Source organism: Periplaneta americana, chromosome 3 (genome assembly GCF_040183065.1).
Source record: "Periplaneta americana isolate PAMFEO1 chromosome 3, P.americana_PAMFEO1_priV1, whole genome shotgun sequence".
In the NCBI taxonomy this organism is placed as follows: Eukaryota; Metazoa; Arthropoda; class Insecta; order Blattodea; family Blattidae; genus Periplaneta; species Periplaneta americana.
The window spans coordinates 160,628,938-160,645,831 of NC_091119.1; the positions used below are offsets into that span (position 1 = coordinate 160,628,938).

At 34.9% G+C, this 16,894-nt stretch overlaps 1 protein-coding gene across 5 annotated transcripts in view; it reads left to right on the forward strand.

Annotated features, from left to right (window-relative positions):
* The window catches only part of LOC138696773 (1-phosphatidylinositol 4,5-bisphosphate phosphodiesterase epsilon-1-like), a 561,655-nt gene that overhangs the window by 405,374 nt on the left and 139,387 nt on the right, over positions 1-16,894 (forward strand). For all 5 annotated transcript variants that reach the window (XM_069822163.1, XM_069822165.1, XM_069822164.1 and 2 more), the window contains one exon: positions 12,898-13,047. In XM_069822163.1, coding sequence (XP_069678264.1) covers positions 12,898-13,047 — 150 coding nt within the window. The remainder of the gene's footprint in view (positions 1-12,897; positions 13,048-16,894) is intronic.

Genomic DNA, 16,894 nt, shown 5'->3' on the forward strand with positions numbered 1-16,894 from the left:
TATGAGCATGTTCTTCCATCATGACGGAGCCCCTGTACATTTTAGCAGTTAGATGACACATCACCTAAATCTCACATTTCCTAAACGATGAATCGGCCGCGCTGATCATATGCATTGGCCACCAATACTCCCAGACCTTCTTCCTGTCGACTTTTGTCTGTGAGGGTGATTGAAAGGCGAAATGTACAAAAACAAAGCAAACACAAGGACGCATTGGTTGCTCTCATTATGAATAGTGCTGCCCTCATAAAAGAACAAGACGACCTAAAAAGATCAAAACTTAGTTGTCAACAGAGCGGAAAAGTGCATTGCACTGTTGAAACATATTGATATCACGTAAGTAAACAATAAATGTAATCATTGAGTCATTTCTCTTACTTTCTTGTCATTTGTTATATGTAGCATTCAAACAGTTGTATCTCCACACATTAAAAATTTGACATAAGTATATATAACATTTTTGCTCAAAATAGTTCATATTACCACCTCCTGAAATATTTACTATTCCTTTTGAATCATTCTATATATTATCTAGAGTGCAGCTTCTTTTGTATCCGTGTGTAAATTAAGCCCGGTAAATAGTGACATAATGTAAATCTTTATTTTAACGGGAAGCGCCTATGTTCGAGCTACAAGAGAAGGAAATTTTCACATTAAATTTTTTCTGGCGTCATTCGTTGTACCCTACCACAGGAAAAAGGATGTAAATATAATAAAAATGTTAATTCTTTTCTAGAACAATAAAAGAACATAAAAAAAACAAAGTCCGAAAAGAGACATCTCAGAAATTTTACAAAGTTATGGCAACCTCTTCACTACTGTTTCGGATTCGAGACTGGAGCTTGGATAATCGGGGAGAAAGAAAATAAAAAATACAGGCAGTACACATGACATTCCTGAGATCTACTGAAAATACAGGAAGCATAGATGACATTTCTGAGATTTACTAAAAAATACAGGCAGCAGAGATGACATTCCTTAGATCTACTAAAAATACAGGCAGTATAGAAGACATTCCTAAGATATACTAAAAATACAGGCAGCATAGATGACATTCGCGAGATTTACAAAAAATACAGGCAGCAGAGATGACATTCCTGAGATCTACTAAAAATACAGGCAGCATAGACGACATTCCTGAGATCTACTAAAAATACAGGCAGTATAGATGACATTCCTGAGATCTACTAAAAATATAGGCAGAATAGATGATATTCCTGAGATATACTAAAAATACAGGCAGCATAGATGACATTCCTGAGATCTATTAAAAATACAGGCACCATAGATGACATTCCTGAGATCTACTAAAAATATAGGCAGAATAGATGACATTCCTGAGATATACTAAAACTACAGGCAGCATAGATGGCATTCCTGAGATCTATTAAAAATACAGGCAGCATAGATGATAATTTTGAGAGCTACTAAAAATACAGGCAGTATAGATGACATTCCTGAGATATATTAAAAATACAGGCAGCATAGATGATAATTTTGAGATCTACTAAAAATACAGGCAGTATAGATGACTTTCCTGCAATATACTAAAATACAGGCAGCATAGATGACATTCCTGAGATCTATTAAAAATACAGGCAGCATAGATGACATTCCTGAGATCTACTAAAAATATAGGCAGAATAGATGACATTCCTGAGATATACTAAAAATACAGGCAGCATAGATGACATTCCTGAGATCTATTAAAAATACAGGCAGCATAGATGATAATTTTGAGATCTGCTAAAAATACAGTCAGCATAGATGACATTCCTGAGATATATTAAAAATATAGGCAGCATAGACGACATTCCTGAGATCTACTAAAAGATACATGAGACAGAACAAAGTGAAGAATAAAATAATGTGTACTTGATTCTAAAATCTACACAATAACGAAATAATAACCGGCTAAAGAGAGAAATGGAGGAAAAAAACATGCCGACAGGATAGAAAACTCCGGTTTGCAGAAGATAGAGCAACTTTACAATCCACAAAGAACAAGAAGCGTCGGTCGACCGAGGAAAAGATGGGATGAGTTCGGAACGTGTCAAAGACCCAAAAAATACAAAATACATCAAAACAGCATGACAGGTTGTTGTTTACCTATTGACGTCGCGTGCTATTGAGTTGGAAATAGGACATTACAAAACTGCTATTGTTTACTTAAAGAGGGGCACCTGGAAAAAATATCATACCAGCGTCTTTATTCCATCATAAATTACAACTTAGACTGGAGTATAATGCAGATACACAAGCCATTCAAGTAATGGTGTGGAGCGCAACTTCATTTCTGATGTCTCTATAAAGATACGGGGTATAAACTTTTGAGGAATTCCGCCCTATCTCAACCGAATATACCTGAAATCTTCCTCCCTCCTCCCAGAACGGTAGGCTCGTTGGTGATAGTTGTATATGCCAGATAATGATAGTGATACAGTGTGAAGGAGCTCCCCCAGTCAGCATCTGTGTTGCCACTGTTATTGAAACAAGATCGGAGAACTGTGGCTGAGGGGTGGGGTGGAATTGAAATCAATAGCGACTTTGTATACAGCAATGAGTCGCATGATGCGTACTGCTCCTTTAACCTGCCTGTCACTGCACAGCACCGGTGAGCACGTTCCAGCTCATTTGTTTCTGTTACGATACCTGTTTCATCGCTATGGTGACCTTGATGTCCTGTGCCACTAACTTGACATGAACACAGCTCTTACTATAGTGAGGATCGCGGAAGTTTAGTTCCTAAAAGTTCATTTTTGGCCGTCTCTTCAGTGTTGCCAACTAATACCAGTTATGACCAAAGAGGGAAAAATCACAATGCTACATACTGAAATAATAATAATAATAATAATAATAATAATAATAATAATGATATATTAATTAAAAATAGTAGCAATGTCTTACTTATTTACCACATCTTATCTTTATGTTGCGAGGTGTTTTCTAAATGGTTCAATAAATTATGAAATAGTAGGCCTATATTTTCCTCCTGGACTTCCCGCATATTATGTTGGTAATTAGGATTAGTATGATCTAATATTAAAATTTATTTTGTCTGGTAATATGAAATTCATTGCTTTAACTAAACAGTTTACGATTCACGAGACCTAACCTCAAAATTTAGTTTCAACACGTGAAATGATTAGTACGAATTCCGAAAACAGAACACCACTTTAAAATGTATTGCTAACTTAAAATACTTACAAGCACTTTCTTTCTTGGAGAAGTCGTTACCATGCTATTTTCTCTCTTGGACATTTTAATAAAAATTCGAACACGAAAGAATTTCATTAAAATGTCAATATATTTACATGCATGTTTCTTACGAAGTAGGTTTTTTTAAACTATTTCTTATTTAATTACACTTACCTGAATATAGAGTTGAACTGGAATCACAACGCAACAGAACTGAATTGTGTATTGATATTAATATTAATACCAGTATTACTAATTAATTATTAATTCATAAGCCTAGGTACATGCATTTTCATCAGTTTACTTTACTGCAAACCGAAGTATTGCTGCCAGCATAACAGTTAGAAAATAACTGCCAGTTGTAGTATTTGACAGTATCCGAAATTCGAAACGAAGTTGGTAAAAGAAAATTCAACCTGAGAGCTAGAAAATTACTATAAACCACTAACATGTAGTAATAGGGTAAAAATGGTTAGCTTTCACCCTCGGGGTATTAAGTAAGCTGACCCGGACTATACCTCATTACTAGCCCAGTGTTTAGTCGCATTTAACACACAAGTTAGGTAAGCAGTGACCACATGCCCAAGGCTATAGACATGAGCCGGAAGATGTTTTCGTTCCCTTGTGTATCATATATGTAGGTACAGTCGTTGACATAATAAATTGTATAGAACTGCAAACAATGCTTTCAGTAAATGTTTGACATGCAAAATAATTTATAACAAAGCCTGTACAACAGAGTATTATTTTACTGGAAATTCTTCAACAAAATTATACAACAAATCCAGAACTTAAAATTAAATTTAAATCGAATAAAAAGCTCTGTAAAATTGTAAATTACATAAAAACGAAATAATATATTCCACTTGTGCACCACTGTGGACTAAGGGTTAGGACGTCTGACCGCATTCTTATTTTTTTACATAATTTTTTTTTTATGTCTTTTACTTTACATAAATGATTTGATTAATTATATAAAGGAAGGTAAAGTTTTATTATATGCAGACGATACTTCTATTACTGTTTGTTCGGAGTCTTGTAAAGATTTGATAAGTAAGGTTGACATTGCTATATCTCAGTTCAAAACGTGGTGTGATTATAACAAATTAATTGTTAATATTAATAAGACTTTGTTTAAAATTTGTTAATAGACCTATGAATATAAATTTTCCATGTCAGTTGGGGGATATATTGACCCAAAACCAACACAGTATTAAATTTCTTGGCATAATTATGGATAACCTATTGACTTGGAACGAGCATTCTGATTTTATTGCTAAAAAACTTTGTTCTGCTAATTTTGCTATTTTGCAACTGAGAGATATACTGAACTCCAAAATATTGATTTCAATTTACTATTCACTTGCTTACGCATATATCAGTTATGCCGTTTTCTTATGGGGTAACTCTACCAATGTTAATAGGATATTAAATTTATTGCACAAAAAAGAATTATACGATCCATTTTTAAATTAAAGAGTTTTGACTCATGCAAACCTTATTTTAAACAATATAAAATTTTAACATTTCCATCCATTTATATTTATAATTGCCTAATTTTCTTGAAACAGAATGAGAATAAATACGATAAGAATTTAGATTATCATAATTATAATACACGAAATGCACATCTGTTCTCAATAAAAAATCATAGACTTGTGAAATATGGAAAATCGCCTGCATATACTGCATTGCGTTTTTTAATAAATTACCATTGCAGATACAATCTCTACCTTATGCAAAATTTAAAGTGAAAGTTAAACAGATTTTAACTGATCAAACTTTTTATTCAGTAAAAGAATTCTTAAATCACAAGTTATGATATATGCAATACTACTTGATTATGTTATTTATTTTAAATCTATTTTAACTTGTAGTGTTTTTATTTATTATGTAATTGACGTGTACATCCATGTATAGAATAAACAATCAATCAATCAATCAACCATACTTTAATTACACGAAATAACAAACGTTTCCGCTTTGTTTAGTCTAGTAGCTAAAAAGTATGAAGTATAAAGTATAAAAGTATTTTAAGAGATCTAACAATTGCAGCACTCAAAGGCTCAATAGCTGTTTTCAGGCATCATACATATGGACCATGACTAATTCGCATCTCCTTGACGTTACTTCGTTTAACATCATGTGTTTCAATATGATTCAAATTGTTTATTTTTCACTCTAACAACAATTTATCACTAAGCCTCAAGGCTTTTACTCTATTGTATCATGGTACTCTTTGTCGATGGCAACCTGTAGTGGTTACAGGAAGAAATTAAATTACAGCCGTTTCTGAAGTAATACTAATAAACTTCTGTTCATTTTCGGAATATATATATATATATATATATATATATATATATATATATATATATACATATATATATATATATATATATATATATATATATATATATATATATTTGTCTCCACGAATTAGACTTCAATTCTTAGCATATTACTCTGCCAAACATGATTTCATAGTTACATTTTCAGCTACACCCTTAGAACGAATTGTAATATTATTAAGATTCCGTTTAGTATCTTATTTAACGAATTAAGAATTTTTTCCATACCAGCAAGTGATGAATGCTAATGTATTAGATTTATATTCCCCAAGTTTTTCTTCTGTAAAATATTTGGACATAGAAAATATTAAAAGTGCGCCAATATTGCTCGACTGCTTGAACTACCCTTTTTGCTTACACAAAAGAATCCGCTATTCTTTGCAATACTTGGCTGATACAACTTTAAACCCTGCGTTGTAACACTTATAAATACAACACAAACTCTAATGTGAACGAACGACTCTACGGCGTTCAATAATGAATTCACCTGGCGGCTGGACTCTGAAAATACGGAAACATCCAACCACATGGAGGGGAGATGCGACAAAACTTTCGAATGCGGTAGGCGGGACCACGCCGGAAATAAGAGTGACGGGAGAATAGGAGAGCTTTCTGTCTGTCTATAACGGGTTTTACCCCAATCCCAGGCTTGGGCTTTTATTACCTGAGAGTAGTCCTGGTGGTCTGATGGTTACCGCACTTATTGTCGGATCCGAGGTTCGGGGTTCAAATTCTGCGGAGGCCGATGAATTTTAAAGGACAGTAAAGTCCTTATCATGGCTTCCTTTCGGAGAGAAGTAAAGCTGTAGGTCCTGAATCGTAGATTTATGGCACGTAATTGAATCCTGTCCTTGATAGATGATCTCAGATAAAATTAACCACGCTTTTCTACCTACGTTTAATTTCGATGATGAATAAAATCTGCAGCTGAAAATGAAATACTGCTATTAGCTACTATTACTGCTATTATTGAGGTTAAGTTACTACTACTACTGTTACTGCTACCAATACTACTACTACTACTACTGTTATTGCTACCAATACTACTACTACTGTTACTGCTACCAATACTACTACTACTGTTACTGCTACCAATACTACTACTACTACTACTACTATTGTTACTGCAACTAATACTACTACTACTACTACTACTACTACTACTATTACTACTGTTACTGCAACAAATACTACTACTACTACTGTTACTGCTACCAATACTACTACTACTACTGTTACTGCTACCAATACTACTACTACTACTACTGTTACTGCAACCAATACTATTACTACTACTGTTATTGCTACCAATACTACTACTACTGTTACTGCTACCAATACTACTACTACTGTTACTGCTACCAATACTACTACTACTACTACTACTATTGTTACTGCAACTAATACTACTACTACTACTACTACTATTACTACTGTTACTGCAACAAATACTACTACTACTACTGTTACTGCTACCAATACTACTACTACTACTGTTACTGCTACCAATACTACTACTACTACTACTACTGTTACTGCAACCAATACTACTACTACTACTGTTATTGCTACCAATACTACTACTACTGTTACTGCTACCAATACTACTACTACTACTACTACTACTACTTCTACTACTACTGTTACTGCTACCAATACTACTACTACTACTACTACTACTACTACTACTGTTACTGCTACCAATACTACTACTACTACTACTACTTCTACTACTACTGTTACTGCTACCAATACTACTACTACTACTACTACTACTACTACTACTGTTACTGCTACCAATACTACTACTACTACTACTGTTACTGCTACCAATACTACTACTACTACTACTGTTACTGCTACCAATACTACTACTACTACTACTACTGTTACCAGTACTACTACTACTACTACTACTACTACTAATAATAATAATAATAATAATAATAATAATAATAATAGTAATCCGTGGCGCTACAGTCCATAAAGAGCCCAGTCCGACTAGCTGGCTGCTGGCCGCACGTACACATGCCAAAGCAGAGGTGGACGATCATCCAACCAGAATGGAGGTATCGTGTGGTAGCACAATGATCCTCCTAGCCGTTATAGCTGGCTTTCGCAACCGGATTTCACTACCTATCGTAGTTCCCAAAGTGCATCACGATACTGGGTGGGCACCGGTCCGATACTCTGGCCGAAATTTCATGAGAAAATTTCTTCCCCCATGAGGACTCGAACCACCATGCATTCCGTAACGCAAGTCCTGGCCAGGATGCCTTAGACCACGACTCCACGGCGCGTGACACTACTTCTATTACTGCTAGGCCTACTAATACTACTACTATTGCTCCTATTACTATAATTACTGCTACTAATACTACTACTCCTGTTACTGGTACTATTATTGCTACCATTACTGCTGCTACTACTATTAGTATTGCTAATACTGCTATTACTGCTATTACTACTACTATTACTGCTACTACTATTACTGTTACTACTACTAATACTACTACTATTGCTGCTACGACTAATACTAGTACTGTTACTATCACTGCTGCTACTACTACTATTATTACTACTAATATTACTACTATTGCTACTGCTAATACTAGTATTACTACTACTGATATTACTGCTACTGATATTACTACTACTAATACTACTATTACTGCTACTACTAATATTACTACTGCTAATACTACTATTACTGCTGCTACTACTACTATTATTACTACCACTACTAATACTATTACTATTACTGCTAATCTATTAGGTCTACTCTCACTGTTACTGCTACTATTATTATTATTATTATTATTATTATTATTATTATTATACATTTTGCTTTTATTTGTACATTTTAATCTGATCTTATACCATTTCTTCCAGCACTTTTAATCTGTTTTTGTAATTGTCTAGGAATTGCATATTTCTTTTGATTTTATTTCACTATCTGTTGTAGGCCATGTACTATATATTTCTATATTGACGTTGTCTATGGACTGTATATTTGCTGAATGACATCAAATTATCTATCTATCTATCTATCTATCTATCTATCTATCTATCTATCTATCTATCTATCTATCTATCTATCTATCTATCTATCTATCTATCTATCTATCTATCTATCTATCTATCTATCTATCTATCTATCTATCTGCCTGTCTGTCTGTCTGTCACTGCCATTAGTACTTTTGCTATTACCCTTACTATTACTACTACAACTACCATTATTGCTATTAATACTACTGTTACTCCTGCTACTACTGTTAATACTGTTGCTACTACTATGAATATTACTATTATTGCTACAATTAATATTATTGCTGCTACTAATACTACTGCTGCTACTGGAATTACTACTACTATTACTTCTGCTACTGCTAGTACTGTCCACCGCTGTGGAGTAACGGTTAACATGCCTGATCGTGGAATGACCGGGCCCGGGTTCAAATCCTGGCCGGGACAAGTTACCTGGTTAAGGTTTTTTCAAGGGTATTCCCTCAACCCATTAAGATAACTTTCGGCGCTGGACCTTGCACTCATTTCACTGGCATTATCATCTTTATCTCATTCAGACGCTAGATAACTACAGCAGTTTGATAAAGCGTCGTAAAATAACTAATTAAAAATCTGTTAGTATTATTATTGCTGCTATTTTTACTATTACTGCAGTTACTATCATCGCTACTACTGCTACTGCTTTTACTCCTACTGTTACTACTATCATTGCTGCTAGTACTACTATTACTGCTGCTACTATTATTACTACTATTGCTACTGCTGCTATTACCACTACTATTACTGCTACTACTTCTATTGGTACTATTACTGCTACTACTATTGCACATCATTCACAATGAATTACCTTTTCCTTGTGTTTCGTCTTATTTCGGGACATAAATGTTACAACCAAAGCAATTAACCCTTAAATTCGCAAAGTATCCTATAGGATACAACAGGTTAATAGGCTATATGCTATAATTTTAACAGAACAATAGAAAAAAAATGGTAGGAAAATTAAAATTTTACAATACTATAATATTGTACAACATATAAAATAAGGACATTCCGATAGTTGTTTTCTTTACAGTCCGACTCGGTGTAATAAACTAGTGTGAGAAATGAAGTTTTGCCAGTTACCTTTTCCTTATAGTTCGACATATTTCGGGACATAAATGTTACAATCAAAGCAATTAACCCTTAAATTCACAAATTATCCTATAGGATACAACAGGTTAATAGGCTATACAGCGAATAGGGATTATAAAGAATGGACACTGAGCGAATTTTCCTGTTTTGTTTCTCTGTGCGCCAGCGGTTAGTTCCACTTTCAAGCGCTAGAGGTAGTGTAATCGAGCATACGCTAAGATTATAATTGAGAATAGAGTTGAGGCAGAGGATCCAAACATCGCCTACCTTATTGCATAATCCAGTAACGCTTTGCTTCAAATAAATTCAAGTTAACAGCTTTTCCTTATTTCTCAGTGACAAACTAGTTGTAATAATAATATTTTACATTTCAAATATAATACATTATATTATAAAATAATATAATACATTATAAAATTAAGTACCGAATTCGTTTAATATTTGTATAATAATATAATATAGGTATATGGTTTTACTTCTCGTAAGAGTTTTGTTTTTCCATTTTCAGCGCTATCAAATCATTACATATTTCAATTGTTGTATTATTATTATTGGGTTATTTTACGACGCTGTATCAACATCTAGGTTATTTAGCGTCTGAATGATATGAAGGTGATAATGCCGGTGAAATGAGTCCGGGGTCCAGCACCGAAAGTTACCCAGCATTTGCTCGTATTGGGTTGAGGGAAAACCCCGGAAAAAACCTCAACCAGGTAACTTGCCCCGACCGGGATTCGAACCCGGGCTACCTGGTTTCGCAGCTAGACACGCTGACCGTTACTCCACAGGTGTGGACTTAATTGTTGTTGGGGTCAACGTCTCAACTCTCATTATAAAGGAACTCTAGAGTCTAGACATTACAGTTAATGAAGGATTTATTATTTTATGGATCCAGTTTATTTTATTTGAGTACATAATGTACCTAGATGTATTAATTGTACGATGTGTTATATTTCCGCTGTGTCGACTGCTAGCTGGTGTGATGTCAGCGCCAACTCTAGGGAGAAAGCAGAATCTGACGCTTTAGCTGGCTTGAAGGTCATTGAAATCAGTCCGGCTACATCAAAGGTACCGACGCGAAGTGTCCATTCTTTATAATCCCTCTTCGCTGGGCTATATGCTATAATTTTAATAGAGCAATAGAAAAAAAATTGGTAGGAAAACTAAAATTTCACAACACTATAATATTGCACAACATATAAAATATGGGCATTGCGTTAGTTGTTTTCTTTACAGTCCGACACAGTTTAATAAACTAATGTGAGAAATGAAGTTTTGCCAGTTTGATTAAAATTATTAAACTCTCTGTAATTTTGTCATTCGTCATTATATCGGTTCTGTTAGCATATTTCCACAATCTAGTATATACAGTCACGAAGCTTGAGTTGTTGAGGGTACTAGGAACAATAGACTGTCCCGGTACTATTTCGCATTGTCTGTAATGAGGCGATAGTAGCGATCCTAGTGGTTAGAAACTATCTATGGATACATATTTACTACATATTGAGCTTCGTGGCTGTATATACTAGACTGTGATATTTCTCTGTAAGACCATGGACTTCGTCTTTGCTGTATGGACATTTTACGTTATTGATTCTGATGTTTTCTTTAGTTTGTAGTCTTAAGTACCAAATATTTTTTTTCGTCCTTTGCAAATATGACGATGCCATTCGCAAATAAAGTTGTATTTTGAAATGCTTATTAATTTCTTCTGTCATTTTCTGATGCCTCGTCGATATAAATCATAGGTGGCTATGAACAACCTTAGCCTACTGTCTGATTTCTTTTAAAATAATTCATGCTTATTCCTCTTCTGTCTATGCATATTTTTGTTCCGTAATACAGAATTTGAATAGTTTTTATGCTCGACCATGCCGAAATGTAGTAATTATACACCTGGTAGCAGTCCTTTAATGCATATTATTAAAGTACATCTACTCATTAAAGTACAGGTGTTTTCAGCCAATGACAACTCAGCTTACAGGTGTTCAGCCAATGACAAGTCAGCTTTGTACCGTTATAAAACCGCAATTATCGATTATTCTCGGATATGCAATCGAAAGAGAATTAGCGAAAAGTCGCGGAGGCTGGAAATCCAATACTGTCGCAGAAGGTTATGTTCTGTTACTATAATAATTAGCATTAATTGTAAATAATATTTAAATAAATTCAATTTGTCATCTCGTTTTTCAATGTCGAATTCAATAATCAAGGTTATATCAAGTTTAACGGGATTACATCAAGGTCAATGACATTATTGTTCCTCGGAAAAAATCAATACTTTCGCGTCTGCGCACATCTCACAATTCACGACCTAGAACAAGGTCACTTCCGATCTTGTCAGATACAAATAAAATGTATACATCTGAATAATTTCAAGTTAGAAATATGGTCGAGCATAAAAAGTCGTATGAAACTCGCCTATAATGGTAATTAAGAAGCTCGTATGAAAATTATGAAACTCGCTTGCGCTCGTTTCATAAACATCCATACTCGCTTCTTAATTACTATCATTATAGGCTCGTTGCATAATGTACTATTATTAAACGGCTTGGAAATCACTATCTTTTCATTATATTCTACAATTTGCTACGACTCGTCGAACGAGTTTTTTTAATCTATGAATAATGTGTTTCAGCGTTGAATTCTGCTCTGTTTTTCATTCCATTTAATTTCGTAAATTGAAAATGTTTCATTTAGTTCTGATGTCTTTATTTCTTATAATAAAGTCGGTCCCTCCATAACAGCTGGCTCTACACTCTAACCGCATTTCTTCAGCTTCTAATCGTTCGTTGCTCTTGTCCCACAGTTCGATCTACTTAATAGCGTTGGTATAGGCATTGTTTTATAAAATCACGTAATTATGTTAATCATTGCATAACCAATACAATATTCTTTTTAATGTAGAACGTATCATTATGAAACTATTAAATGTTATATCTGTTTAATTTACATGATTAGAATTTAAATGGTATTTTAGGCATTAAAATAATATAGGTACTTGTTTAAATGATGTATCATTAATAATAATTTTGCAGCTAATTGAAATATTTACTATGTTTTTATTTTGCTAACATTCACTTAATAGTAATATATATATATACACGAGTAAGGCAGTCGCAGAACAACGTCCGCCTTGAAGTTCGTCTCTAGGTCCCTTCTCTAACGCATCTGTATTTCTTTGTGATTTCAGGAACAGAAACGAAAACTTTTCCACACCTCAGTGTATGACTCGGAAGTGCAGTTGAAAAAACTCTACATACAGACGTGCAAGAGACTTCCTGCTCACGGCTGTAAGGTTTATCAGGTCAAAGAACTTCTCCGTGGCAAGACAAAAAAGAAGGTAAGCCGTTTAATGCAAATATTTGTTAATATCCTTCGTCCATATCCACCGATACTATTGCCACTTTCACTATCACTATAACCCTAGATCATACCGGCTTTATAAGCTTGGACAGTAACGTTTGTCAGGTTTACTATGCTGTCATCTAGTTGTTACATAAGGAGTCACGTCATAACTCCCATTAGCATTAGCGACTGTACTGCCACCTCGTGTTCGTTTACTGCGGACGGGTGGCGATCCTGGAGGTTGTTCTCTTCTAAGTGCTACCGATTTTAACATAGGGATGAACAATCTGTTATATAGTATATATTGTGATCTGGGCTATAACCATCATCATGAGCACTACCAACATCACCATCACAATCACCATGACTTATACCACCATTACCACTCATAATGATGATGATGATGATGATGATGATTTAAGATGAGAAGCAATTAAAAAGTACGGAATTTCCCGTCCTTGCAAGGGAATTTTGGACTCTGAGGAAGAATCTGTGTCAACTACAAGGCATTTGACTATTTATCTCACTCAATTTGTCAGCGTTTACTTGAAAGAAATTAACTGATCAGTTTCAGCATCCATAATAGTAGTAATGGCAAAGATATTGCGAAACATTATTTTTTTTATCTTTTTTATTGAAAATGGGAACAAGTCCAGCATTTATTTTTACAATAAATCTATTTATTAATCTATTAATCTTAGACCTAAACTTTGATATTGGTAAATATTTTATCTTATTTTATTTTATTTTTTTTTTTTTGTAATTTATTGTATAAAATATTACCTGGGTACATGTTCTACCAAGAGTTTAACGATACCCCTTCAAAAGTGATGTTTTACTCCTGTCCTTATGTTTATGTGAAACTCCTTGATCTTTATACAGGAACCAAATACTACTTACTGGCTTTTAAGGAACCCGGAGGTTCATTGCCATCCTCACATAAGCCCGCCATCGGTCCCTATCCTGAGCAAGATTAATCCAGTCTCTAACATCATATCCCACCTCCCTCAAATCCATTTAATATTATCCTCCCATCTATGTATCCCCCAAAGGTCTTTTGCCATCCTGCCTCCCATCTCAAACTTCTAGATTTAATGTTCCTAATTATGTCAGGTGAAGAATACAATGCGTGCAGTTCTGTATTGTGTAGCTTTCTCCATTCTCCTGTAACTTCATCCCTCTTAGCCCCAGATATTTTCCTAAGCACCTTATTCTCAAACACCCTTAATCTATGTTCCTCTCTCAAAGTGAGAGTCCAAGTTTCACAACCATAAAGAACAACCGGTAATATAACTGTTTTATAAATTCTAACTTTCAGATTACAGGAACCAAATGCCTGTGAAAAATTTACTGCAAAGTTAATCTCTCCATGTTTGAAACTGTGGATTATACAACAGTTTTTCTGTCATGGAAACTTATTAAAAATACGTTTTTATAGGAAAAACTTAATTACTTCAGAATGAGTGTACTTAGATCAATGAATTCTGGGGTAGAGTTAGACATATCTTAAAGATTTCTTGTGCAGTAATTATTACTGTTTGTTTAAAAAATTAGTGACGACTTGTTCACGAATTGTAATCTAGAATTTTTCTTTCTTTTATTTAGGAAATATTGCCATGATTTAAAATTCTCTAGAGTTTGAAATTCCCAGTAAATTCATTCCGAGGCCACCACTGCCACTTACATCATAACAATGTGAATTGGCAACTGACCAATCAGCGTATTCCCACTATTTTTAGTAAACAGTTGTAGAATTTGTTACAGAAGTGGCAGATTATTGAGATGTGAAAGAATGACTTGAACCTGTATATAAGAGATATTTTATATTCAGCTACTCTATCTTCGAGTTTGAGACCAAAGAATAGAAGAATTTTTGATGTTATAAGAATGATAATCCTTATTATAGTCAAGAATTTTCGTTTGCTTTGATAAAAATTAAAATGACTTGAGGTCGGATATTGGCTCTAGCAGGCGTCTGTTTTCGAAATGTTCGTTCAAATTCTTCCAGTAGTCTACATGTTAATAGGTAAACCGGCGCATCCGCACGGAAAAAACCGCTACTCCTCCTTCAACAGTAAACATATTTCTTGGTCATTATGAAACAAAATTTAAATACAAGGGCTGGATAAAAAGTTATGGCAACACTGCTGTCACATGACGATGGTGCGTTCGAGAGCTGCCACCTGTGTGGACATGAACAAGGACTGTTAGATGAGTTAGTGCAGCCAGCGGCGACAGTACTCTGTCAATCTACTGCAGTGTGTAGAATGTTGACTTTCATAGGGATAGTGCGAGCGCCCTAAGACCATGTTTACAAAACTAGAGCAACGTTCCTGGATCAAAATTGATGTGGCACGAGGTCGTAGTACACAAGAATGTTTTCAGAGACTGCGTGAAGCCCCACCACCTTCGTCTAGCGCTCAGGAGAAAACGACGACACTTGGTGGTACAGAACCCCACCATTCTTCATGACAACGCAAGTAGTCACACTGCTGCTGCTGTCAAAGTCCTCTGGCGCCCCTGGCAATGGGAGATTCCGAAAAAGCCACCGTAGTCATCCGATATGAGTACATGCGATTACGATCTCTTCGCCAAAGTGAAAGAATGACTGTGAGGAACCCGGTACAATACCAGAGATGAACTTATCCGTACTTTAGGGCGATCAATACGGAACATCAACAAAGATGGACGCGCTGATAGTGTACGACGCCTTCCAAACATTTGGCAAAAGGTGATAAATAAGGGGGGCGACTATATTGAAGGTACGTAAATGTTGTACCCCTGTGAATAAAGCCATGTCAGAATTATCGAACAGTTGCCATTACTTTGTATCCAGCCTTTTATATTAATGTTTTCTTGAAAAAGAATCGAGATTTTCGGTCCATTCTGTAGATGAACAAATCGTGATTTCATATAAGATTAATGGTCGAGTTATTGATCAAAACTTTAGGTACCGCTGTTAAGTTCGCACTTTGCCAACCTCAGTATCCGGTCCATTAATCACGATCAAAATTGAACGTGATAGTTTACCAGGTAAAACTTAACCGACCGTGATGGAGTGATTATGTGGAATTTATCAGGGTCAAGTTCCAACAAAATGACAGCGCGATTCGATGTTCTTGATGGAATTGAAGACGAAATGTTGTATACTCGAATTATTTAAACAGAAACCAATGTCAAATTTGCGTTATCGTGGAAAGAGGTGATTCTTTTGAAGAATACAGGGATAGGAAATACGAGGAAAACTTCGTCTGTCCAGAGAAACCGTGTGATGGATAGTGAATGAAATGAATGAAAGAGTAGAATTTCCTACTAATCGAAATAATCCCATCCCTAGATCATATATGTAACAGATAGGTCATCGCTATGTTAAAATCGGCAGCACTTTGAAGAGAACAACCGCCAGGATCGCCATCCGTCCGCCGTAAACGAACACGAGATGGCAGTACAGTCACTAATGCAATTCAAATGGGAATTATGACGTGACTCCTTATGTAACAACTGGATAGCAGCATATTTTTCTTCTTTAACAAGGAATTTAATGACAGCAGGCTGTCGAAATGAACCATCGTTGTCGACCATTTTGCAAACATTGCCTGTGGCCACATGATATGAGGTAATGACGTGTGTTGCTCGTGACTTTCAGTACAACCCTCTGTGACAAAGTGTACTCGTATCTTCTACATTTTTTTTTATTTATGCTTAATGTTCTGTCGGCCCTTACTTTCCGGACAGCACTTGTAATTTCATGAAAACGTGAAAAATATACTTAATCATGTTTAATTCCCTAGTATCCTTAATAAACTTCTAAAATTTGATCGAATATTAACATTAACCATTGT